At 40.1% G+C, this 26758-nt stretch overlaps 1 protein-coding gene across 2 annotated transcripts in view; it reads right to left on the reverse strand.

The window, feature by feature from the left end:
* LOC149170594 (uncharacterized) overlaps positions 1 to 24410 on the reverse strand; it is a 113909-nt gene extending 89499 nt beyond the window's left edge. The window contains exons 1-2 of one of the 2 annotated variants that reach the window (XM_089423928.1): positions 24019 to 24410; positions 188 to 302 (exon numbers count right to left, since the gene is read on the reverse strand). In XM_089423928.1, coding sequence (XP_089280054.1) covers positions 188 to 302; positions 24019 to 24230 — 327 coding nt within the window. In that variant the 5' untranslated portion in view covers positions 24231 to 24410. The remainder of the gene's footprint in view (positions 1 to 187; positions 303 to 24018) is intronic. The other variant, XM_089423927.1, reaches the window with a different exon arrangement.
* Positions 24411 to 26758: the final 2348 nt, after the last annotated feature.

Consider the following 26758-nt stretch of genomic DNA (forward strand, 5'->3'; position numbering starts at 1 on the left):
AAAAAAAGGGTGAACTATTTATGAAGAACTCTTACAGTCAATCACAGAGAAACTTATTTTCCTTTTCTTTAGAAAACAGGAAGGTCTGCAGCAGGCACAATTGGAATGGAAATATGCCAGATGAACATTATTGAAAACTGTTCATGAAACATAATACATGCGCATAATTTGTGCTCTTAGTGCACACCTTAATTCCTGATGGACTTTCCATTAAATTTAGTTTGTATGTGTTGGTACGGAAGCTATGAAAAGAGCAGCCTTGGCCAGGTAGTTGAGGTACTCCCAGGTTTCCTTTATTGGCACTACAAAACATCCAAATCACATACCGTGTATGGTAAGTAGCTGTATAATTTGTAACCTTTTCAAGAAATCATTACTAAGTTTTGCCTCTAGGCAAACAAAACATAAAGTAAATTACAAATAATGAACAAGGAATATACAACAGGCTACAAGTTGAAGACCTAAAGGGCTATCATGCAATGAAAGAACTATACTCTTATGTTTCCTGGCAGGTTGCACCATCCAATCCCGGATTTATTTTAGACTTTTGCCAGCAAATTGAGAATTTCTGTTACGTTAATTCTTTTAGATTTCACATTCTAACCAGTGTCCAGACCAAACATGGAAGAATAGCTGTTTTTTAAAAAGGTCAATATCAAATTACAATTGAAATAAATCTCGAATCTCAAATGTGCAAAAACAAGCTAGTTTCAAAAGAACCTTGTGTCTTTCTGATCAAATATTCTCATGCTACCCTAACAAACTAGATGAACCAATCATATGAAGTTTGAACTAAATCAAGGAATCAACCCTCTGTTAAAAGACCACCAGAGCTGCCATTTGATTTTTGAAATTTGCAATGAGAAAAGGTAAATATAGTAAACCTACTTAGCAACTAATGAAGAGCAAATACTGATAAATAAATAGCAGTGTTCCATGGGGACATGTACCACAGGGTGGGAGGTGCACCCCCCACGTTTCCCACACTCCAGGGCCAGGGGACACCTGGGGAAACAAATGGGGAACATGTCCCCAATATGGGGATGTGTTTTGCCTCTAATTTTTTGTCCAACAATGCTTAAAGATAAAAGAAAGATACAGGATAGAGCTTTGAGGAGTTCGTGACCTTGATAATTAAAGGAAATATTAAATCCTTAAATTAAAAGGAGGGGGACTGTTGAAGTTCTTGGTAGCTTTGGAAGGTCTTCTACATGAGCTTGCTGTCTTAGCATGTAGGATATGGTTGATTGCCTCTTTAGGTGCGTGCTTGGTGGAGTAAGCGTGCTTGGTGGAGTAAGTGATTTATGACTTCTTTCCTAACTTAGGAAAAGTACAATAATTAAAGTCAAGTAACTATTGTGGACTATCCAAAGTACTAAGGATAAATAATAAAATTATATAAGGGACTTAGATATGATCTCAACCATTGATCTCAAGTGAAGTGAGATCTAATCTCGATCATAAATCACTTACGAGATTAGGGTTAGGGATTTCGCTTTATGAAGTTATAGAATAAGTCTAAGGGAGAGGTGAAGATACACAAGTGGAGAAGTGATTTGCTCTAGAATGAGAGGCTCAGCTAGACTAAAGAGAAGGAAGGAAGAGTGCAGGGAAATTTCGGGAGTATTTCTAGGAGGTTGAGTTTAGGAAATTGAGAGGCCAAGTAGTTGAAGTGCAGAGGAGGCCGAGATTTGGAGAGGCCAATTTATCCAATGGTGTTGATTTTCTTGAGTGTGCAGGGGTTGTAGGAGGAAAGGAGAGGGCCAATTTGTTGGCGGCAGAGGTCGAGTTTCTCCAAGGCCGAATTCTTCAGGAGGCTGATTTTCTGGGGGGGGCAAATTCCTTGGGCTAAGTTTTCCAATGGGGGTCGAGTTACTGGTTCTAGTAGTGCATTTTTCTGTGTATTTTTCTTTTTGGGTCTAAACCCAAATTTTCCTAAGGATTTTAAAGAAGGAAAATTGTTATGGGTGTATACTCACTATTGTGATGTAATTGATCTCTTTGATTTTATTTTTCCATTGTAGATATTTTATTTCAAAAGTTAAATACCAGTGGGAGGATTCCTTGTATGGTGGAAATCACTAGGATGATGAGGTCAATAACAATGTACAATGTGATTTCCAAAGCCCATTCAAAGGAGAGGCTCAGATAATAGGTTGCTTGTTTTAGAAGCAAAAGAAGGGCTCTCCAAGAAAGGCTTGAGGGAAGGAGGCCTAGACCTAGGTGAAAGGATATTCAATAAAAGAGTTATGCCTAGATCAAGGTTTCCTAGAAAGGGAGGAGGACCTCTCTTAAGGTTTTGTGAAATATAGATCATACAAAGGTTGGGACCACAAGAGAGACCTAGGGGATCCAAGCGAGGCCTAGGGTTTGGGGTGATCATCAACAATATGACTAGGTCAAGCAAGGATTAGAAGGAAGGGTCGAAGAAAGGTGAACTTCCAATGAGTTTTCAAGAGAAAATGACCCTAGAAATGCCTCTAACCAAGGAAGGTGAAGAATAGAAACGGTTTTGGAGCTAGGGCTTGAGATTTCTCTCAAACTAGCCACGGGAATTGCTTGAAACTTTGAGGGCACCTAGAGAAAAGGACAACGCAGTAGTGTACCAATTTGCACCCCAAGGAGATGTCTCTAATGCAATTCGTGCTAGGCCCTAGTTGGCCTTCTAGGGTTAGGGCCGAAAATAGAAAAAGAGGAAGAAAAAGGTTTAAGGAAGGGTGACCACCAAGGAATTCGACTAGTGCTTGTACCATTGGGAGAATGGAGTCATGGGTGCTAATAGTAGGTTAAATTGACCTTCAAGGAGGCTAAAAGAGGAAGCCCTAACTACCCCTTTCAACAATTACCTTCATTACATTAATTAATGGAGTTTCATGGACAAATTATATCAATTTTCCACTAGGAACATTCATTTCATATCATCAATGAGTAAAACATGCAAAACTTCTCAAGATCACAATTTGCACCATATCAACTAAATTAGGGCACAAATTTTCATTATGAGAAAGAATTTCTTGCATTAGACATTTGCATAAAGATATTCAACAAGAAAAGGCACTTACTAGACAATATGCAGTATATCCATCCACCAATAATGCATTTAGAAGCTCGAAAATGATAGCAATATATCCATACATCAATGTGCAATCCCAAAAACATCCAAATTCTCTCCCAAAATTGTAGATCGAAATCCTCTAATGAGGCTAGCGAAAATCCCAAGTGTGATGAATTACAAATGAGGCCTCACTTGTATTTATATGATCCTATAACAATTTGAATTGATCAAGTTCGCCTAATGAGCCCTTAGAAATGAAGCTAAAGTGCAAAATAACAATCTAATTGGTGGCAAGCCCACCAAATAGCTCAAGAGTACTCAACGAGCCTTCCTAATGAGGCCGAAATGACAGACAAGTGGTGCAACAGGGTCGTTGGAAGGCCTAGATAAGTCCTCCATGTGCCAAATCGAAGAGGAGGGCTCTCATGATGACCAAGGGGTTGGCCCCTTAGTTTCCAAGCAAAACATTTGTGGTGTCCCTAGTGGTTGTGGGGGCACAGTGAATGATCTCATGGGTCTCCAACTAGATCAAAGGTGTCGATATTCCATCCATGAGGGCAGGAATGATGATACAAGCCCTCCCATGTCTCCCTAAGTGAGACAAAACCCCATCTGGGCCCTGGATCAAATGCCAAGTGTTTGGTGCAAGTATGTAGCCAACTGGGCAATGTGGTCCAAGTGCATCATCATCTTTGCATGAGTGGGGCACTAGCAAGTCAAATGTGGTGTTGAAGGATCCCATGGCGTGGCAATCAATGCTATGTTGTGAAGGAGGCCCATGGCCCTCAATGCTCACCCTACAAGTGCCATTATGACTTTCTGGAAGGCTTGGATCCCGTAAAGGGAGGTCAAACCTAAGGGGACAACCCACTTGCAATCCTGTATAAGATCTAACACGTCTCCTCACCTTCCAGTGCAACAATTTCATTGGTGCAATTGAGTAAACGAGCTTGCAAATTAGGGGCCCAAGTGGGCACTTCATAGTGGCATGCCCTTCCATGGGCTTTAGAATGTACAAGTGTCCCCAAGCTCAAGATGGAGGTTAATCAAGGACCCCATTAGGTGGTTTCAACCTCTAAGGTAGTGACAATTCCATGGTACATCCGTCAACTGGCAAGTGTCATGTGAAATAATGATGGAACGGAGTGGGGTAGAAGGGGGGGGATCCAAGCCACATGCCATAGAACAAGGGTAGCTATTATGAGGGAAACCCACACATGGGTGTGTAAATGTAGGAGGGAGCTATCGTGGTTCCACCCTTCTTCATATGTATTTTTCCTTTTTATTGATTTTTCTTTCTTTTAACTGCTCGGGGCTCCAGGAATGAGAGCATGATGTGTATGATATAGCAGTGAATACCCCCTTAAGTTTGGGCAGTTCATCACCCACCAGGGGTTGGGACAATCATGGGTTCCTTAATGATGCAAGGGGCTCACATTAGGGGCCTGAGGAAATAGGGTGATCGCCATAATGATAAGGGGTAGAGCTCATGTTTGGCTTTTGCCCACGTGCTAAATTTTTATGTCCTGGCCATCTTTTGCATTTTATAGTACATTTCCTGTTGTAAGTGGCCAAATTGTGCTTTTAACTTTCTTTTTAGTTGCATCAACCTCTGGGGCATCGTTCCAGGCCCAACCCAAAGTGTGGACAAGGGGAGGGGAAAGCTAACTCCTTGTGGACCCAATGGACAAATGTGGACCCAGATGGGAAATATGTGAAAAGGAGTTATAATGAGCGGAGAGGAGTGATACACGTGATGTTCGGAAGTGGGACCACATAGCCAAAATCAGGGTTTCCCATGTAGTGACACTCATAAAGCTAGTAGCTAATAAAGGAGATCCCGTGGGACTATGATACAAGACTAACTAACAAATTGGACAAGGGACAAGGGTACAGACCAAGCCCATTCTTTCCGTCGAATCCCCCACTAATCCATGTCCAAATGTGTCCATGATAAGTAAGCAAAAATACCCAATTACATAATGAAAAGCCATACCTTCGAGGTTGGAAGGCCCACCTTCAAACATACGATCATAACAGATGGGCGAGGGCACATAATGGTTGGTTCAAGTGGCAGAGAATGGTGACACATTGAGCTATCTGGTGGTTGCAAGGGGTTGTTCGCTGTCGACTGAAGACAAATCTAGGAGAAAAAATTCCCCTATGGGTGTCACCCATTGGTGGTGGGTAATAGTATTGAATCAACCTATACAATTTTGTTTCTATCCAACTTGAGAGCCATCAAACTTCCGCAATGGTGCATGTATCCTCTTTACTCATAATATACTTATTACAGCAAAATCTCGCACCTCTTGAGATAATGTCCTAAAGTTCAAATATGAGGCCCACTATAATTAAGAGCGGGCCAATTGTCACCTCACCAACCCTCTTCTCTGGTCAACACTCCTCTAGCTCAAAGGGGGTTCTCCCTAGTTGATCTTAAGGATCTAATGGCCAAGTCAAACCAAGTTAAGATCCCCCTAAGGCTTCTACGTCTATTACCACTAGTCAAAAGATATAACAATAAAGGTTTAAAGCGGATCTTGAAGATAGAATTGCTAGGGTTTTTAGGGTAATCTCTAGATTTGAGCTCAACAAGAATGTCCCCAAAGACCCACAATCTAGGAACTACAAGGTGAGTTTGGAGAGTAAACCCCAACAAAACGATCAAAGGATTTTAAAAGAAAAGAGTGCTGGAAGATAGAAGATCATGTTCGAGTAAACACGGTGTTCCAGACACGATGAACATCTTCAATAACCACTCACATAACTAGATCAATGATCACAACATCGGTATTTTTAGATGGTTAAAACCGTTTGGGACGGAAACAATCCACGGCCACAACCAACTCAGCCACTTGAGGCAATTTTATTTACGCAAAAGAAAATATTTTGCATAAGAGAGTTCTCACAATCAATCATCAGACATGACTCACCATGCTCTTTAAATAAAGATCATGGACCAATAGGGAATCATGGACCAATAGGGTGTTAAGGCACGAATCAATAGCCATTAGTATTGAGGAGAATATGAGTCGTTGGATCACTCTATGTTTAAAACATAACGTGACTGTTGAATTACAACGCAACTAATGCCTACTAAAGAAACACACTTTTACCTAATAGATACATTTGACCATGTTGAACAGGAATTAGTGAGGGGAGCTTCTTGTTAAAGGGGAATGCATGGAAAAAATCGAATAGAAGGGAGGAGGTTGGGAAAAAGGGAAGGGAAGAGAAGTTTTAGAGACGAGAAAAGTAGAAAACAAACTGCCATGCACATATTGATTAGAACAGCCATGAAAACAAACCATATTCTTGCTGAAAGAGCTGTGAAACCAGGAAATCTGGAAGGAAATTTTGTGACATCAATTGGACCTTTCTACATCCTCACTAAAAATCACTAGAAGAAGAGACTTTTGAGGGACTGAGAAGCATAGAAGTCTTCTTGTGTTGTGAGAAACAGGTAATGTGAATACTTGAAATTGCTTTGTCTTTTGCAAAACTTTGAAGTGGGAATTATTTGGTTAAATTCCTTATAGTCTAAATCCATAATCATTGTTCCTACTTTGCCCAAATGGTATCATAACCTAGCTAGGGGGTGGAGTTCTACAATGAACTAGCTATGGTTGGGTGAAAATCACTCAATTTGTTGGGTTTTGCTAATCATATTCTCCGCATTCAGATAAGTTTCTATTTCAACCTCTACTATATTATTTTGAATATGCTATGGTTAAACAAATAGAAAATTGCTAAGTTGTTTGAATTATTAAATCTGTAAAACTTATTATATGTTATTAGATAGAATCAATACTATATATCTCTGTATTTTCTTCTCTATAGCCTCTATGAAATTAAGAAAAAAATAAATAAAGATTTGATTATATTGTTACGAGATTCTTCTCTTTCCTGGTATGATATGTTTTCTGAAAATTGGAAAATCTCATTCTTGGTAGTTTCCAAAATTATAGAGCTCTGTCTTTCTTTCCTATGATTTGATGATACTATTTGAAAGTATATTGTGTCCCTGTTCTATTAAATTGCTTCATTTCATATCTTGCTCCTGTCACTGTTGTGATATTTTGTAGCTCATGTGTAATTGGCTGCATATGTTTCTTTGGGCAGGGAGTCTTCCCTTACATAATTCAACCAATATCTATTAAAGTGCAAATTGACGTATTAGTGGAAAGAATCGGAAGCCTAAAACTCTATTAATTTGGGTTTGAAGTCTTGGCCCTAGATCCTGGCCACATGGGTTGGCGATGGCCATGATCAAAGGCTAGTAAAGGAAGCAGCTAAAAAGCAAATGTTCTTGTTATTCGAATATCCAGATAACCAGACATCTGAAAGTTTCTTAAGTGTAAAGCGTAGTGAAAGTTTAAGGATGCTCTGGATATCTAAGCATTCGAACAACCAATTAAAAGGAAACCTTTGAAGTTCTGCAAAGTGGAGAATCTCGAGTGTTGGAACCTTAAACCTTGGAACCCCATAAAAAGTATCTCTAAGAGCAGAATCTGACAACTTGCCCTTTCCAAAGGTTATCAAAAAAAATCCCCATCATTTGACAAATCCAAATATTTGAAAGTTTTGGAATCCAGCAACTTGGCCTTTCCATCAGTCACCCAGATTATTTTCCATCATTTGACGGAATCCGAATATCCAAAGGATCTAGAAGTTTTCTATTTATCTGGATCTAAAAGTCTGAAAATTTGGAACTTCCTTAAATTGCACCCTCTTGGAAAAACTCAGATCAAGATGCCAGTGGGACAGACTGCATGGGGATCACGTGGAGTCCATGTGCAAGAACCTCAAACTATGTTGGCGATGTGGCATGTTGATGTGGAGTGATGTGGCATGCTAACAAATTTGGATGACATGGCATGCCAACATAGTGTGCTGATGTGGCATTATAGTGCGAAGGTGTCAGTTGATGTGGTACTTGCATGGCATAAATAATCTGGAATCTGCATGTTCAGAAATTCATAGTTTTGGAAATATGGCTTTTTTGGGGTTTTTTCTGATCTGAATGAATCTGAAAGATTGGATTTCCAGATGAATCCAAAAAAGTTGAAAATTCAAATATCTAGATGAGCGGAAGTATGACTGATCTAGTGTTGCAAGAATTACTCCTCCCCCCCCCCCCCCACAAACCAAACCCCGAAACTGCGCACCTTGCGAAATCACAAGTGAAGCGTGCTCGAAACCACGCTTCCAAGAAAAAGAACCATGCTTGGAGGTGGATTTGCATGGTTCATGGAATTTGGAACCGCTATGTGAAGAACCATGCTTCCCGAACACTCCCAAGGTGCTCCCTTGATGCTCCCTAGACACTTCCTAGATGCTGCCTAATGGTAACCTTAAATTGTTAAAGTAAAAGTGACATTTCACTTTTACTTAAACTTTTAACATTACCATGAAATGACTCGGGAAGTTTGAGAGTGGTTCCAACCTCATCAAACTTCATTTGGAGAAAATAGAATTTCATATCCCATTCAAAATTCAGTAGACTTAACAATTTTCAAAATTTCAAGATCAATGGGATTGTGGCATTTCATTATATTATTTCATGTATGAGGGTATGTGATCAGCATTTAATCAAGAGCACCAAGCCCTATACTTATCCCAGTGTTAGTGGTATTGATTGTTGAACTCCTTTGTCATGGCCTTAGCAAAAATGTACCCTTCGCTCAAGTCAAAACCATTGATCATGCATGTTGAGCTTTTTCTACCACATTTTAAGGCTTGGATTAGGCTGTTTGATCAAAATTGGGCAATATTGACTAATGTCCCTAGAGAATTGAGGTAGAGGCAAAGGCTAGACAAGAGGAGAAGAACCTAGATTCTAGATGGTTGATGCTCGAATAATTAATCAGTAATGTACTATGGAAGTCATTTCTATCTTGATTTATGTACAAGTATGCATGCTTTTATATATTCTACACATAATTTGGCATTCTAGATGTTTGTTTGAATATAATTGCAATGATATATATATATATATAAAAGAGACGCATCCAAGAATTTTTTGAAAATGATGCTTTCGATGCTTCGCTTCCGAAAAAACACACTCGTTTCGTCCCCGCTTTGTGCAATATTAGACTGATCTAATGTGGCATGAGGTTGACATGGAAATCGATGTATGGCAATGCTATGTTGGAGGCCAGGTGACAGATGTCATGGTTGTGACCAATGTTTTAAAACTCCGACTCGGCCAAGGGTCGACTCCGACTTGGTATCGACTCGGCCGGCTCGATTTCAATGACTCGGTCGTTGTAAAAAATACATTAAATATTTTTTTTATATAAAAAACATAATTTTAAAGATTTTCATTCATGTTTCCAAACACACAGCATTAGAATATAGATAGAAGACAACATATGATCAAAGTAGGCTCATGAATATATCCATTATATCAAAAATTAAAATGGCACCCAGTGCACTGTCCAATACATACATGATGATGATATAGAGATCAAAACAAAAACACATAACCAAGGAGGCTAGAAATGGCCTCTACAACAAAAGTAAACTGTGACCAGTACTACTGGCTAGTGGTTACTACTAGAGGAGCAAAGATCATCTGGATCAACCACTGGTAGCATATCCACATGCTTCATAATTTGTAACTCATTTTTAATCTTGTACCCTCATCAATCATCTTAGACCATCTCGTCAAGATGGATGTTAATAGATGTATCCATGAGAAGAACTACAAAAGCTATTTGTATGTGACACAGTCCAAATCAAGATATAGGATCCCTAACGCCAAAACTTCTGCATCCACATCTACATGCAGTCATGACAAACCCATCTACAACCCATAAAATATTTTGTGGCTATTCTCTAGTTTTAGGATCCCTTGGGGCAACTTCAAGTTTGTTCCCATCAACTTTGTAATATGTATAAAGATAAACTGCCATCTTCCAAGAGAGAATTGCACCTATAAACATTCTAACTAGGATCACATGTCTGATCAGCATTTCAATTTCATGTGCCCTCTTTATTACATGGTTCTCAGATAGTATCATTGTTTACTTAGAAATTCACATTGTTCCTTGAGGAATTTTATACAATGAAGGCAACAAATGTCTTGCTCCATTCTTATAGGAGATTTCATGTTCTTGGCAAAAAGTTCACAACATTAGATCCTATCAAATTGCCAGCGCCAGACTCATCACTTTCTATTTTCAAGCACTAAACGATTCATGCCACAGGAAGCCGAGTGAACAAGTAAACAACCTATGAAAACAGTCAGCTAATGTGGAATTCATGTGTCCACCAGCTTTTAACACAAATCTCTTCACCAAAAAGCAAGTAAAAGAAAAATTCGCTATTTTTTTGAGTTTTCAGGCCACTGTTACCGAGCCGGCTGAGTAGGCTCGGACTCGGCTGAACCGACCGGGTTATTACCAAGTCGGTCGAGTTGTTAGACAACTCGGCCGGCTCGGTAATAACCCGGTCGGCCGAACTAGTTTGATGGCCGAGTCGACCCAGTGAGGGCTTGACTCGGACCAACTCGACCGAATTGGTTCCGAGCCGGCCAGTCAATGTTACTTGGGAGCGGGAGCGGAGAGCGGGAGCGGGAGCGACCATTTTCAGAAGCTCCCGGTTTGGGAGCAAATCTGGGAGCGATTTTTTAAAAATATATATATATTTTATATTTTTTAATTTTTGATACATATATGTCAACAAAAACATGTAGAATGATGAAATAGACATAAAAAAACATAAATTGATCATTGAACCATATCACATCAATCATCTAGAAATTATAATCGTCATCAACCATGTCCACAAGTTAGTAAAATACATATTACAACTGCAACATATTGAGTCTTATAAATCATGATTCATCAAATTCAATATTAAAGTTTCAACTTCAAGCTTTCAGAATTGAAAATTCAATAACATTTATCATCATTGATCACCAAAGTTGTACTTGTAAGCCAAGTTTAACCATTACAAGAAGTAATATCGAAGATATTTCTAAGTCCTAACTTCTAACTGTTAACATGATATGAAATGTTAAAAATTTATAAAATGAAACATAAATAATGAGATGAAATGAAACAACTTTAGTCTTTCACAAAGCATCATATTCATAATTCACAATCATTACCAATGAGTTATAATTGCCAAGGCCCAACTTCAAACTTCAAATTTTCATTGTCACAGTGATATAATGTTTACAAAAAATATCATAATGATATGAAAGAATCAAGAGTCAAGAGTCAAGGACTCAAAACTCAACAGTTATGAAAACTAAAGTCTAATAGAAACTAAAAAAGACAAGTAAACTGTAAATCTACAAGTGGCCCTTGCCACGAGAGTCTCCAGGAGTATAAGCAGGTCGTGGTGGTCTTCTAGGAGTCTCCCGCACAGACCGACGACCAGAACTAGAACCTCCATGCGAGGGTGTCGATGGAGGTGGCGACAGCAATGGAACAAGACTCCGGCCTCGAGCACTGCTACTGGATGGTGGAGGTGGAGGTGGCATGGCTGCTGCAGCTGCTTCATTTTCATCCCTTACAAGCTCCTCTTCTAGTTCTTCAATATGTACAATGCCATCCTCCAAATTGTCGTCCTCAGGGTGATTGTCCCAAATTTTATATGTGGGATCTTCATTAGCCCGATCACAGTAATGGCTCAACAACCTCAAGTTGTAGTGCACATAAACCAAGCTTTCTGCTCGGTTTTCGTTGAGTCTGTTTCTTTTCACATTATGTATATAACTGTAGGTGCTCCAACACCTCTCTGCAGAAGAAGAATTTACAACTTGTGAAAGAACTTTTTTTGCCAATTTTGGCAAAAGTCCGTAGCCGCCATATGTTTCCCACCATGTGAGAGAATCAAATTTATCTTTGTCGTCCATTGCATGGAAGTTACCATACAAACCAGTGCCACTGAAGTATCTTCCTATTTCAAGGCGCACAGCTGCACATTCCTCCCTGTCAGGCACCAACTTTTCTAATGCTTCCAGATATCCTTTAGTTACCTCTTGATCTAAATGGGGTTTGGTCCTAACCCCACCCCCTGCTGCAGGTTGGCCCAACCAAGATGTAGAGTAGTACTTTGGCGTAAGGATATACGCCAAGCAATGTAGTGGAAGGTTAAGCCTATTCCACCGTTCACACACACAATCATGAATCAGTTTGTACAAGTTGGGATCTTTATTATGAACAATGTCTTTTATTTCCCCCAACATGGTATCCATTTGCTCATACACCTCGCCAATCATTGGTTTGTCTGTATCTGCAAACCGAATCATGTGATAAATTGGCTTGGTGAAATCCAATACCTGCCTCACAGTTGTCCAAAACTGCCCATCAAGAGCAGCCTCCTCCACCGTTTCAAAACCTGCCATGTCAGCTACATTTGTAGCCCTTTCCTTTAACACCTACCAATGTGGACTTGATACCATGCTAGCTAATGCCTCTCTTACCTTCAAAAGGCGCCTGAAGGTGAGGTAATAGCTACCAAATCTAGTCCTCGCAATCTTCAGCAACTCCAATCTCGAGTGACTGCGGAAAAGGCCATGGGTATTGCTATGATTTGTAATAAATTTTATCATTTGTTTTCCTTTCTTGTACAAATCACCAATCCATTGGTATTGTTCATTTTTGTTTTTGACAATATCATGCAACAGAAGGTTCAATGTGTGAACCAAACATCCAGACCAAAATATGTTCGAGTATTTATCCTCAATAATTGCTCCCGCTGCCTTACAATTAGGAGCATTATCAGTGATGACTTGGATGACATTGTATGGGCCAATACGCTCAATTGTTTCAAGTAATGCTTCTGCAATGTTGATAGCGGTCTTGAACTTGTCTGAGTAATCATGTGCAGCTAGAAAGACGGGACCACTAACAGACACAGCAAGAACACTTATCAATGGCTTGCCTTTTACATTTGTCCATCCATCAAATACAATGGACACCCCATTGTCAGTCCAAGAACTTGTCATTTTATTCAAAGAATGTGATATTTTTGCTTTTTCATGATCAAGGCCAACAGTTCTTGCCTTGTCATACCCAGGGCTCTTGTATCCTTTAGGGGCATCATTTATGGCAGAAACCATTTCGTGCCAATAAGGTGAGCGTAGAACATTGAATGGTATCCCACATGCATAGAGGAACCTGTAAACTTTTGAATCCACATCATTCCTACACCCCTCATCAAGGAAATCTGATATGGTTCTACGCCTTAAAGATGATGACCCTGTGCCTCCATGTCCATATCCACTGCCTTGGGAGGATGCTGAAGGAGTTCTTTGTGATTGTGAGCTTGGTTCAAAGAAACCCCTTGATCTTTTTGTTCTGTATTGGGCGTCCTCCTCTTCCTTTATGTATTTGGCTCTATCTGCTGTTGACACCGCTGCACAAGTTTTGATTCCTATTTGTTTCTCTCCATCCCATGGCCTTTTCCCGCAGAGGTGTCTTCTAGCACGGGTGTATGAACCTGTGTAATCAGTGTTGCAATGGGGGCAATGAAATTTAGTGGTTCCACCCCCTCTCCCTGTTTCAGCCCTGTGAACATATTTCCACAATGGAGTTTGGTCTTGTTTAGTTTTTTGAGGGTCATGTTCACCCTCCTCCACCTCCTCCTCACTGGGGTTTTCACCCATTTGACTTCCTCCGGCTTCTTCATCCACCTCTTCAGTTTGAGGCCCCCTCCGTTTCCTACTCTCCACCACCATAATAACCATAAAAGGGACCAGGAAGAGGAAAATGCCAATAAATATCCCCAGGTCCATGGTGTTTGATGTTTGTAGGGTTTTGAGTCTTGAATCTGCAAATTAATTTAGTTTATTGGGATTAATTCATTTAATTTATTAATTTAATTTAAATACATGATTTTTAAACAGTTAAACTCAAACAACTAAATTAAATCAACTAAATTAACTACCTAACCAGCTAAACTAACTAGATTACTAAGTTACTTACCTCTGCAGGCTTGCTCCTCGCTCCTTGGCAGTTGCTCCTCGCTCCTCAGCACTTGCTCTTCGCTCCAATGCTCTTGCTCCAGCTCCAACTTGCTCAATGAGGTGATAATGAATGTTTTTTTGGCCCATTGGCCTTATAAAACAAAAAAAAAAATCTAAAATTTTTAATTTTTTCGAGTCCGGCGAATTTTTTTTCCGCCGAACCGCTCCCGGCCCGGCCCAATTCGCTCCCGGAGCGTTTTTTAATGCCCGGGAGCGATCGCTCCCCAATCGCTCCCGGGCACTAAAAAATGCTCCGGGAGCGATCGCTCCCTGAGTCGCTCCCTAACAAACCAGGGAGCGTAAATTTTTTTACGGGAGCGATTTTGGGAGCGCGCTCCCGAGCCGCTCCCGCCCGGAGCGCGCTTCGGGAGCGGGTTCGAAGGGGGGGGGCGCTCCCCCGCAACACTGCGGCCAGTTCTTAAAACAATGGTTGTGATATGGATTTATCCAAAAATCCTGCTTTTTAACTAATTGAGACTTAAGATTTTCCTAAATTTGGGTGTTGACCCCAACATTTTCCCTGGATCCAAATGTACCCGAAAGCTTTGGATTTTTTGGATAAATCCACATAAATGGAAAATTCAGAAGACCGAAGATCAAGAAATTTTAATAAAGGGAATTAATGGAAATTCCTAGATCCAAATGTGAGCTAGGTATGTTGACATGTCTGTCTACAAACATGGCCCTCTGCAATGGTGACACGTGGGCTGGGGTTGCCATATGTTACCTAATATGGCGTTATAGATGGTGAGTCGTGACCCAAAGGATTGCCACATGTCAATGGTACAGACGATAACATGGCTCTAAGAGAGGTAATGTTAGGCGTTCTAGTCTCTATGATGTCTAAGAGGCTAAGGAACGCAAGATCTCCAAAACCCAAAAAAGGTTTCGCAAGAAAAGACTTGGAGACACCTTAATTAAATTAATTAACCAAAAATTAAATATTTCCTAAGTCTAACTTAGGAAAATTTATTAATCAAAGTGAATTAATTGGGCGAGTTTGCTTTTTCTCTAGAGACTTCCAGAAAAGTTAATTAGCGAAGTCAAGATGATCTTAGCCATCGGTTGAGATGTGATTGTGGTTGTTGAGACTCCAACGAGATATTATAAGAGCAGGTCAAAGGGTTTGGAGAAGGCATCCAAGCAGTGGTGAGTCAAGCAGTTCGACTACCCAGTTGCAGGTATTTAGCAAGGGCGCAGTTGAAGCTAGGGAAGCATCAGTAGCAGCGGTTCAACATAGATTTGGGAGCATGATTCCGGAGGAGATTTCCTCTGTATTTTCCAATGTCTAGGAGACAACAAGAGAAGGTCGAATTATCTGCAGAGGAGAAATTATTCAGCGAGTGCGAGTAGCCAATTGACAATGCGAGTGGTAGAGAAGCTCGTTAAGTGAGCCAAGGGTCGGATCTATCATCCAAAGGTAGAGCGAGTTGGCCTGAAGCAGTCCAGGAGGCAAGATGACTTGCAAGAGGGAGATTATGACGTTGAACAAATTTCTGAAGAGCAACAATGCGTATTTCCCAGAGGCAATGCGCATAGCCTGAGAGAGTGTGAGTTGCCTAGAGAGAGCTAGATCGAGTAGCAAAGGGAAACAGTTAGTCTCCAGATTATTTTGCCAGTGGAGATCAGTATATTGCCAAAGGTTTACCAATGAAAGGAAATGAGTTGTAATTTCTCCTAAATTATTGAAAAACAATAAAACCCTCATTTGCTGCACTGGTTTTCCCTTCGGGGTTTTCCAAGGACTATTGTCCAAAAATAATAGTGTCAAATTATTTTGTGTGCATTATTTTCTCAGTTCTGTATTTTATCTTCTACAATGTATTTTATTTGTGAATATTGCAATAGTGATTTAATTGTTATTTGTTGAATTAATAATTCAAAAGACAAATAATATCCAATCAATATATAGAAGATTAAATTCCATTTTTTGCAATCGTGGAAATTTCACATGGTGTCAAAGCAAATCGGATCAAAGAGGCTCTAGAGCGAAGGTTGTGCAATTCAAGGGAGATCTGAAGCATAGTAAGCCAGATGTGCAAATTAGCCAAGCAGTATAAATTGCTGAGACAGAGGTTTGATTTCCAGTCCAGGGAGGTGATCAAGAGGAAAAGAATTGTCTCAGTGGCAGCAGCAATGAGTTGCCGAAAAGGGTTTCCAAAGGCAAATCAGAATTTTGCAGAGCAAATCTAGCCCAGAGATTTGCAACATAAAGGTTTTGCAGTGACAGATCAGCGCAGGGCAAGGAAGAGAAAGCACACAGGGGTTTCATTTCTTCAATATTCTCAGAGTCAGAGATGGTCGAATTCATTCTACAAGGGAGGGCCAAAGCAAGCAGAACAAATAGCCAGTGCTCCCACTTCACATATCTGAAGTAGTAATTCCATTTCCGGTACAGGACGGAGGTGCAAGTAGCTTTCGAGGACAGAGGGAGGCAGTGTATTTGCCGAAAAGAATTTCCAAAAGCATTTCACAATTACCAGTGCGAGTTGCAGGATCTAGTCCGAGTTGCAGGATCTAGTGCGAGTTGCAGGCAGAAGGTGCAAGTCTGCAAAAGGAGGCCAAGTAGGTTTTTGCGGAGGAAAATCAGTGTTTCTAGATCCACTTGACAGTTGGAGGAGTGAGATTTCTCTAGTTTATTGAGTTCCACAATATTTTCAAGAGATGGTCGCAACGAGATTGAGAGATCAGGACACGTTGGATGGAGCCTCCAACGGCAACTGGAAGGCCAAGATGTTGTTTCTATTAGATGAGCACGGTCTGAAGGATTTCTCTACAGCAATGATAGTTGTGCCAAGGAGATGTAGGACGCCATAGTCAAGTTGTACCAGGATCCTTCCAAGAACCGGAAGATGATACTCAAGGAGAAGTTGAGGATGGTCAAGATGCAGAAGGGCGAGAACATAACATCCTATCTTGCCAGGATTCAGTCAGTCAGAGATGAACTTGCAACAGTTGGAGAGAAGTCAGCAAATGACAAGCTTGTGCAAATAGCTCTCAACGGATTACCAAGGAATGGTGTATGTTCGTCCAGGTGATCTCTAGGCGTGACAAGCTTCCAGATTGGGAATGCCTATGGAGTGACTTCACTCAGGAGGAGTTGAGGATCAGCCTCGTCAATGGCACTACCAATAGCAGTGGCAAGGGACTGAAGGTAGAGAAGGAGAAGGAGAACGTTGCTCTTGCATGGAAGAGAAAAGCGAAGAAGGTTCCCAACCAAGGACAAGACTCAAAGGGAGAAAAGAAGAAGAAAGATCTATCGAAGGTCAAGTGCTTCAGATGTGGTGAGCTTGGTCACTATGTCAGCCAGTATCTAAAGAGGAAGAAGGACAAGAAGGGGAAGTAGACAACAGCTTCAGCAGAGATCGAGGAACTGTCTTCCAAAATGGAAGATGAATTCGCATTGATAGTAGCAGTAACTCCAGCAGGAGGAGTATGACACTCCAGTATGTAAGAGTGGGCAGGGTCGTAGGGAGGAGTAGCGAGGAGATCTAGACCTAACCAAGGAGGGCTTGATCAGTAGATCAGATCCAGTTGTTGTGTGTTCCTTAGTTGGATCATTACCTTTGCTACGGAAGCCCAAGAGTTAAAGTAGTAGGAAGATCGAAAGGTCTGCAAGGAGCAGTCAGATGCTTGAGGGACAGTGCAAAGTCGGCAAGGCACAGTCAGATTCTCAAGAGACAGTTGCAGTTTCTCAGTAAATCAATGAGAGTTTAGTGCACACAGTTGCAATGATAGCAAAAGCGCAGAGGTAGGGCATGGGCATCAGCAATGTGAGATCAGAGTAGCGCAGTGGAAGCACATGATGGTTCAGTTACAACGTGTAGCAAGTGAATCAGGGATTGTGGGTTGCGTGGATCAGTTCGGCTATAGCATGTTCCCACAAATCAACAGGTAGTTGATATACTCACAAAAGCCTTGGGTAGGGCAAAGTTTGTCTACTTTAGTGAGCAGTTGGGAGCAAGGTTTTAAAACTCCGACTCGGGTTCAGAACCAGCCGAGGGTCGACTCTGACTTCGACTCCATATCGACTCAACCGTTTTGATTTCAATGACTCGGTCGTTGTAAAAAAATACATTAAATATTTATTTTTTTATGAAAAAACATGATTTTAAAGATTTCATTCATGTTTCCAAATACAATGCATTAGAATATAGAGAGAAAACAGCATATGATCAAAGTAGGCTCATGAATATATCCATTATATCAAAATGGCACCCAGTGCACTGTTCAATACATACATGATATAGAGATCAAAACAAAAAGACATAACCAAGGAGGCTCTAAATGGCCTCTACAACAAACGCAAATTGTAAAACATCACTAGGCACCAATACTACTAGCTACTACTAACCTCCCCAATGAAGCTTTTGCCTCCAGAGCTTTATAATGATATCTTGGTTCAGTAAAAACCCAACTGCATGTATAGGGCGATGGAGTTGATTGTTCCATCTTTGATCAATGATTTCCCAAATGGGCCCATACTTAGCCACTCTATCCTTGTATGATGCCTTTATTTGCTCCTTTGCTTGATCCATAGCCTCATAAATGAAGCCCATAGCCAATCTTTCCCTATCCACCAACCGCAACACCTTAACCAAGTGGTCAAGTGTCCAGCTCGGTCAGCTCACTTCGACCGGTTCGGTAACAAACCAGCCACCAAACCGATTTTTCTACTGAGTCGGTCCGACCAGGGGTCCGGCTAGGTCGACTCGGCCGAATCCGATTCGATCCGGCCGAATTTTAAAACACTCGTTGGGAGTAGTGGAGAACACCTTCCTCGCTAAGAGGGAGTGTTAGTTTTTTATTATGGTAGCAGCAGACAAGTGTTCTAGTCTCTATGATGTCTAAGAGGCTAAGGAACACGAGATCTCCAAAACCCAAAAAAGGTTTCGCAAGAAAAGACTTGGAGACACCTTAATTAAATTAATTAGCCAATAATTAAATATTTCCTAAGTCTAACTTAGGAAATTGGTTAATTAAAGTGAATTAATTAGGGAAGTTAAATTTTGCTTTAAAGACTTTCGAAAAAGTTAATGACTAAATCAATATGATCTCAGCCATCAGTTTGGATGTGACTGTGGCCATTGAGACTCCAACAAGAGATTATAAAAGCAGGTCGAAGGGTTTGGAGAAGGCATCAAATCAGTTGTGAGTCAAGCAGTTCGACTACCCAATTACAGGTATTCGACAAGGGCACAATTGAAGCTAGGGAAGCATCAGTAGTAGGGGTTCAGCAAAGATTTGGGAGTAAGATTTTGGAGGAGATTTCCTCGATATTTTCCACTGTTTGGGAGACAAGAAGAGGAGGATGAATTATCTGCAAAGGAGATTGTATTCAGCCAATGCGAGTAGCCAGTTGCCAATGCGAGTGGAAAAGGAGCTCGTTCAGTGAGCTAGAGGCTGAATCTATCATCTGAACTCAAAGCAAGTGGGCCTAGAGCAGTCCAGGAGGCAGGACAACTTACAGGAGGGAGATTCCAAGTCTAAACGAATTTCCAAAGAGAAGTAGTGCGAATAGCCTGGGAGAGTGTGAATTGCCTGGAGAGTGTCAGATCGAGTAGCAAAGGAAGATAGTTAGTCTCCAAATTATTTTGCCAATGGAGATCAATATATTTTCGGAGGTTTGCTATTGAAAGGAAACCCGTTATAATTTCTCCTAAATTGTTGAATAACAATAAAACATTCATTTGCTACACTAGTTTCCCTTCGAGGTTTTTCCAAGGACTATTGTCCAAAAATAACAGTGTCAAATTATTGTGTGTGTGCATTATTTTCTTAGTTCTGTATTTTATCTTCTGCAATGTATTTTGTTTATGAAGATTGCAATAGTGATTTAATCGTTATTTGTCGAATTAATAATTCAAAAGACAAACAATCAAGTAGATAGAAGATTAAATTCCAATTATTGCAATCGTGGAAATTTCACAGGTAAATCTTCAAAGGGCCATAACTTTGTGTCCAGAGCTTAGAATTTGATGAAGTTTATATTGTTGGAAAGTTGTCGACAAGTAGAAAATGATGGTGCCCTCAGAAAAGAGACTTGACATCACTAGAGGAAGAGGATGTTTAGATTTCCATTTATGAAGATAACCTAAAGGGTTGGGACTAAAATAGAAAAATGAGATCCAAAAAAAGAATTTAAAAATCAACTTTTGTTTACTGTCTTCCATTATCTTAATTTTGGTTGTATTTAAAATTTAAATTTTTTAGCTTTTAATAAATGGGGTGTGTTACAATGTGGGTTATTCATGCCACATGTACAAAATAGATCTGAAGCACTGAAGAGCTCTTCATGGCACCTCAAAAATGACCCATTTCCAGGAATGAAGGCAAAAAGGGGGTTTTGGTGCAGCACCCAGCCTCCCAATGCCCTTCAAAGTGACCGCGCCCAGCCTCCAAAGCCCCTTCAATCACTTACAATCTTCCAAGCAATCTCCAAAGTGGGCACACAAGCCCCATACTTCTACAAGTAATGTCTCAAGCATGGGAACATGGGGCTTCAAGGTGACAACTCAGCCCCAAAACCCCCTCAATGTAGCTCAGAAATAATAACTCCAAATCTTCAACACGTGGACATGGGCTTCCAAGGGGGATTTCCGACCTTCAAAGGCTCAGGAAGTGTTGAATTCTGTCCAAATGGAAAGTGAGCAAACCACCAAACTAAACCAAGCATGCACAAGTAGGCTCACATCAGGCCTACAGTTCATGTCAGGTCTCCTTACATTCATATCAAGGGGTATAGGTCAGCCTAGGCCTAAATTATATGTCTACTTTCAACTCAACTTCTTTGTGACATTCAATTTAACTTCAAGCCAAATATAGATGGAACTTGTTCTTTAGGACTCTGTCTAAAGTCGGCTTGAATTAAATTTGAGGGCCGGCTGAGCAATATTGTGTTCCAAATCGGATTATATGTATGTATACATGTAGATTGCATTCTAAGACAATACAGATGCTCTGAATTGCTGGGTTGAAACTTGAAAGGCTATTACAGGTCCGAAGTGCCTCAGTGCTGCATTCTGATTTTTATGACTATTATTTACTTATAATCCATGATAGTTCATAGCAACCAAAGCCCTGCCATTGTGATTCTATCATTTAGGTTAACTGCTTTGTGCCGGTTAACTGCTTGCTACAGCTCTCACTTGATTTTAGTAAGGGTGTGCCATTGCTTCTCATGCAGTAAGCCTGTCTTGATGATCATAGTGAAGAAGCTTATCCAGAGAATCAACAGCTTCTGGAGATACTAGATGCTGAGCACCATTAATAAATTTTGACCAAGTTCTCCTACAATGCCTTCGAACAAGGGCTTCAAGCTGAGGATCAAGCTCTGGCTCCTTCGGAAAGATAATTCCAGCAAACACACAATCAAGGCTCCACATATCAGAAAATAATCATAATCTACTCAAAATATCTGGCCTGAAATGTCTTCCAGCTTCTGGCATATCGTTATAATCATTTAAAAAAAGACAATCCTGGATAGTTGCTTCTGTAGCTTTAATGTCAAATCTAGATTTCAGAGGAAGGATCACAATGGTGTGCCAAAATTTCAGTGAAAACCCTGTATAGACAGCCCCTTGGGTATGCAGTTCCAACTTCTAATCCCATAGAACCTCCATAACAGGGCTAGACGAAGTTATAAACATCTTCCATGGTAAAGTCCCTGTAATGAAAGTCTACATGGGCATCTCGGGCCTTCAAGGTGCTTTCAGAACATCCTAGACATTACCCAACAATACTGTGGGTAACTATACCAAACAGGAAAGTTTACTTAAAGCTTAAGGGTTGTACAATACCATATAACCAGAATAATTTCAATGTTAACGAAGTAAACTAAAATGAAAATCTACTGTTTAGGATTAGACATAGATGACCGTGTGGTAGATGCTTTATCAATCTAATGTTTAGGGTTAGATGCAATTGATCATGTGGTAGATGCTTAATCAATAAACCATCTCTTGGTATAACATTTATTTGAACCTCAAAGGCCTGAAATGATATGAAGAAGACCTAGCAAAGTATCCCTAGAATTCCTTACTAGGGAACACTCCATATTATTTAGTAGGTTAGTAATTTATAGCATGTTGGTTTTTGGACCCTAGAGGCCATTTAGAGCCTTGTTGTTTACGTATTTTGTTTCGAATGAGTATTGCACTCAGTGCCAGTTTGCTATATTCACCCTTATAAAGGTATATACATATTACATCAGCATATTTGGCATAATTTGTCTCTAACGGTTTGGAATCATAGTTTGGAATTTTAAAAATATATTTTTTAATTAAAAGTTTAGTATTTTATCTATTTTTTAGTAAACCAGTAAACCAGTCATCAGCCAATGTACAGTCTGATCTTGGGCCGTTTCCAAGTTCAATTCTGGCTTTCAAACTTTGGTCTGGTCCCTTTAGTGTTCCCTCGACCAATAATGGGCTACATACCATAACAACATTTTTCTCTTACAAATAACAACCTTACCTGTGCATCTGCATGGATTCCTTTAAGCTAGCAGCCTAATGGGTGATTATTAGTGTTGGATTCTACCGGTGACTTGTGGCAAGTCGCGACTGCTACAAATTTTTCACATTTTGGAATTCCTTCCACGGCTTCCTATGCTTGTCACATAACAGGGTGCAAAACACAATATTGATTGATTGACAATCAAGGTACATCATAAAGGCAACTTCTCACTACTTCAGTGCATTTATTAGTTTCCAAAGCCTTCGATCTCATTCTGTTTACCTTTTAATAGCAGTTGCCATCACCACTTAAACTGTATATTGAAGACTGCTTATGGTGCCTTGGCCAAGCATTTTCCAGCAGCTTCCGGTACTAATTAATACCTCATTTACCATACTAATGACATTGTACATAAGCAGGGGAGGTGAGCTACAGTGGAGTTGGCATGTGTGCATAGTAATGATCTGTACGGAAAAACATTGGAAGCGGGATTAAAAGGAAACTTGAGAAAGCTTCCTATGACTAAGTGTGGACATTAACCACCTTTTCAAATGGCAGCACTTCCATATACTTCACGTTGAGACATGTACCACCCAGCTTGACATAACAACCATGACAGCTCTGCTAATCAACAGCCCCCTGACTAAGTGTGGACATTAACCACCTTTTCAAATGGCAGCACTTCCATATACTTCATGTTGAGACATGTACCACCCAGCTTGACTTAACAACCATGACAGCTCTGCTAATCAACAGCCCCCTTGCAGGAGCGTGCAAAACATGTACTTAGGCTATACAAGTTTTTTTTAATTCCTGAGACATTGCATTACTGAAAACTATTACAGCACGTCACATGTATACATCATGAAAGCCAAAGAGAGGGCACATAGATAATATATGCCCCTCTCTAGATAGGCAAGTAGAGCAGGCATGTCTGTTTCGCCTCTGATCTCAAGAGAACCTCCATTGTTTCCTTCAGAAATGCGGCATATATTGTTTCATAGAACACGCAAGTACATCATGAAACAGAAAAAAACTACAACACGAGAACAACAAGGACTATGGGAAAATCCCACGCTACAAAAATCAAAAGAACAACAAATGCGCCCGCGCACCAAGAGCAAGGGATTCAACATCTCGACAGAAAACACGAGTTTCACAAGCATTGATGAGCTACAACTCGTACCAACATGTTCCATCCATGACTTGAAACTCTCTGTTCATCATGGGGATAAAAAGTGTCTGATCTTAACAATACAGATCAACATTTGTACCCCAGTGGTTACAAGATCGAGTCCCTTGGTCTCCCAGTTATACATAATGAGATTGTGAATATGGGTAGCCTTGTTGTAAATGAAACAAGAGAAGACCTTGAAGGGTTCATATGTTCAGTTTAACATAAATCTACATAATTCGGTTTGTTGCAAGAAAAATTGAAGTGCAAAATTCAAATTCAAGCCCTACATTAGTAAACACTTGATACAAAAAGAGATTTTGGCATCTCGTGGTGTGAACAGACCTGGTAGGATCCATTTTGGCAGTAAATGATTTGAGGGAGAAGAGAAGTCCGAACATGAGCTTCTGGTCCTGTTGAGGGCTGAGAGTGGTGAGAGGACGATGCCATTCCCTGTAATAAAGGCAGATCCCATTCCTGTTGAATATGTACATGCACCTCATTCTATTGGGTAAGTTTGTTGCAGATGCCACGTCTGATCCTCCAAAAAACTGCATTTTCGCTGCCTAGAGAATGAACTCGACGCCTGCCCTTTCCTCCGTTGCAGGTAAATTCTAATTTAATGGACTTTGATCGACTCAATTATACCGAGTGAGCATCGCTCTCGTGCAAAACTTCGCGGCTTTCCCTTTTTCTTCCTAACATCCTGTGGATTGCACGGTGTTCTGCAACAAATTTACTTTACCGGTCTAGTTCACCCCTTAAAATTATATATGTGTATATTTTTTATTTATGTTATATATAGTTATGTTCTTAATTAATGTAATGTGTAAGGTTAGTAAATGTATTTTGAGTGTTAATAATTCTTAGAGTGATAAATTGAAGTATTTAAATTTATAATCCTTAGAGTGATAAACCATATGTTATTAAGTATTCATTAATATGCACTTGAAGTGGATTTTATATGTTTAATAATGGTATGAGGTGCTTTACAATCAATTTACTATTTTATAATTAAGCAAGGAGGAGAAGTTACCACAATATAACATAATGTTATATGCATATATATTAATTGGGTTTATTTTGGTGGTTAGAAAGAATGATTGTTATCCTCTTCACTTGAGTTTAGTTTTTGAAAGCGATATGTTGAGCTCATATTAAGTATCTTAATGGCTTTGAGCTTGTTATTGAATGGCCTTGAACCCTGGAGAATATCATAATCTTTCTTAGTTGGACACCTAGATTTATCTTAAATCTGGATCTATCAAGCATCGGGAGTGATCAAACTTATTGTTAGCGTGGTTTACATAAACTTGATTCGGTCAAGTTACTGGTAGTTTTTGAGTTCCAGGTTTATGAGAATTGTTAAAATTGGCAACTAGGGCCAAACTCCATGTGGGTCATCTTATTCATGGTTGATAATATTTTTATTAGATTCCTCTCGTCGAGAGGTGTAGGATTGATCTAAAGATCATCCGATTCCAATAAGTATTTATGGAGATATGAATTTATTTTGATTATTGAATAATTATCAAGCCGACCTACGACTCATGTGGGCTCAGAAGCCCAACACTCGCATCTTTTCAAACATCAACAGTTGTATATAAATACAGGAGGATTTTTCCTCATTTGCTCTCACTCATCTCGTCACATCTCTCTCCTACGCAGAAAAGAGGCTCTTCTCTACTGCGCAGAAAAGAGACTCTCTCTCACACATGTGGAAGGAAGGTGCATAATTTAGGGCTACAACTGCAGAACCAAAGTTTGACCAGCGTTGACCAGAAGAATCCCTCCTCAGAACTGCGTTGTAGATCCATCTGGATCTCCTCTGAAGGCCGCATTTTTTGTGGTGGAATCAAATCGATCCGACGGTCGATTTATAAGATATTGTCTGCCCTAGTTTGGCTGATCTAGGGTTTGTTGTTGCTGATGTAAATCAGATTTATGTACTATTTCTCTTTGCTGGATTATTGAAGATAAAGGAAGATTTGATCAAAGGGTTTCCCCAACTTGGGGTTTGTCCCTGGCTAGCTGCCACATCTTGTGTCTCTTGTCTTGGCTTGTTTTCTGTCGATCGTTTAATGTTCTATCTACACTTTACTTTATGTACATGTGATTGCTAATTTGTGGATAATAATAAAAAAGATAAGTAAACTGTTATAAGCATAGAACATACCATAACTTAACATGGTATCAGAGCCGAGATGAAGACAAAGCCCGAGCAAGAGCAAGAGCAACCACCGAAGAGAAGATTGCCAAGGCTATCCTAAAATAACTATGGGGTCCTCATCACTCTTTCATGCCGAGGACAAGCTCCGTGAGAAAGCTGACTATCACGGATGGAAGATGTCTATCGATCTAACCTTAGAAGATCAAGGAGTATTGGACCATGTGAGAGGCAATATTGTTGAGCCTCCATCAAATGCATCTGTTGCTGCCAGGAACAAATGGAAAACCGGAGAAGTCAAAACAAAGAAGATCATTCGGGACTCTATCGACAAGTGCTTGGTGGCCTACATCTCCGACCTGAACACCTTCAAGGAAATCTACGATAGACTGGTGAGTTTATTTAAAGTTAATGATGCAAATCAAGTTTTGTTTTAGAAATAAGCTTAAGGAAATTAAGAAGGGTAAAGATGAGAGTATGCAAGCATACTTCTTAAGGATCATTGAAATCAGGAATGATCTCCTATCTATTGGGGAAACTATTACTGATAGGGAAATGGCACTCACAACTCTTGGAGGATTACCATCCGAATGGTACGTGTTCAAGACTACTCTTCTGAACAAAAATGTAATTCTTGGTTTCGAGGAATTAATGGCTAGATGCATTCAAGAAGAAACAAGGGTAGAAGAGCAAGAAATGCCCATGCCTAAAGGTCCTCCTGTTGCCTTTTCTTCTCATGCTAAGAAAAGAAATAATTCCGGGACTAAATCAAAAAGAAAGGTTGGACCTAAGGGTGGAAGAAAAGGACGATGTTACATTTGTGATAAAGCAGGTCACTATGCGAGGGAGTGCCCTGATAGAAAGGACTCACACCAGGACGATGATCAAAATCCCTCTCATGACTATCAAAGGAATGAC

This window comes from Pinus tabuliformis, chromosome 4_2 (genome assembly GCF_031772625.1).
Source record: "Pinus tabuliformis cultivar Carrire ecotype Pingquan chromosome 4_2, CPIR1, whole genome shotgun sequence".
In the NCBI taxonomy this organism is placed as follows: Eukaryota; Viridiplantae; Streptophyta; class Pinopsida; order Pinales; family Pinaceae; genus Pinus; species Pinus tabuliformis.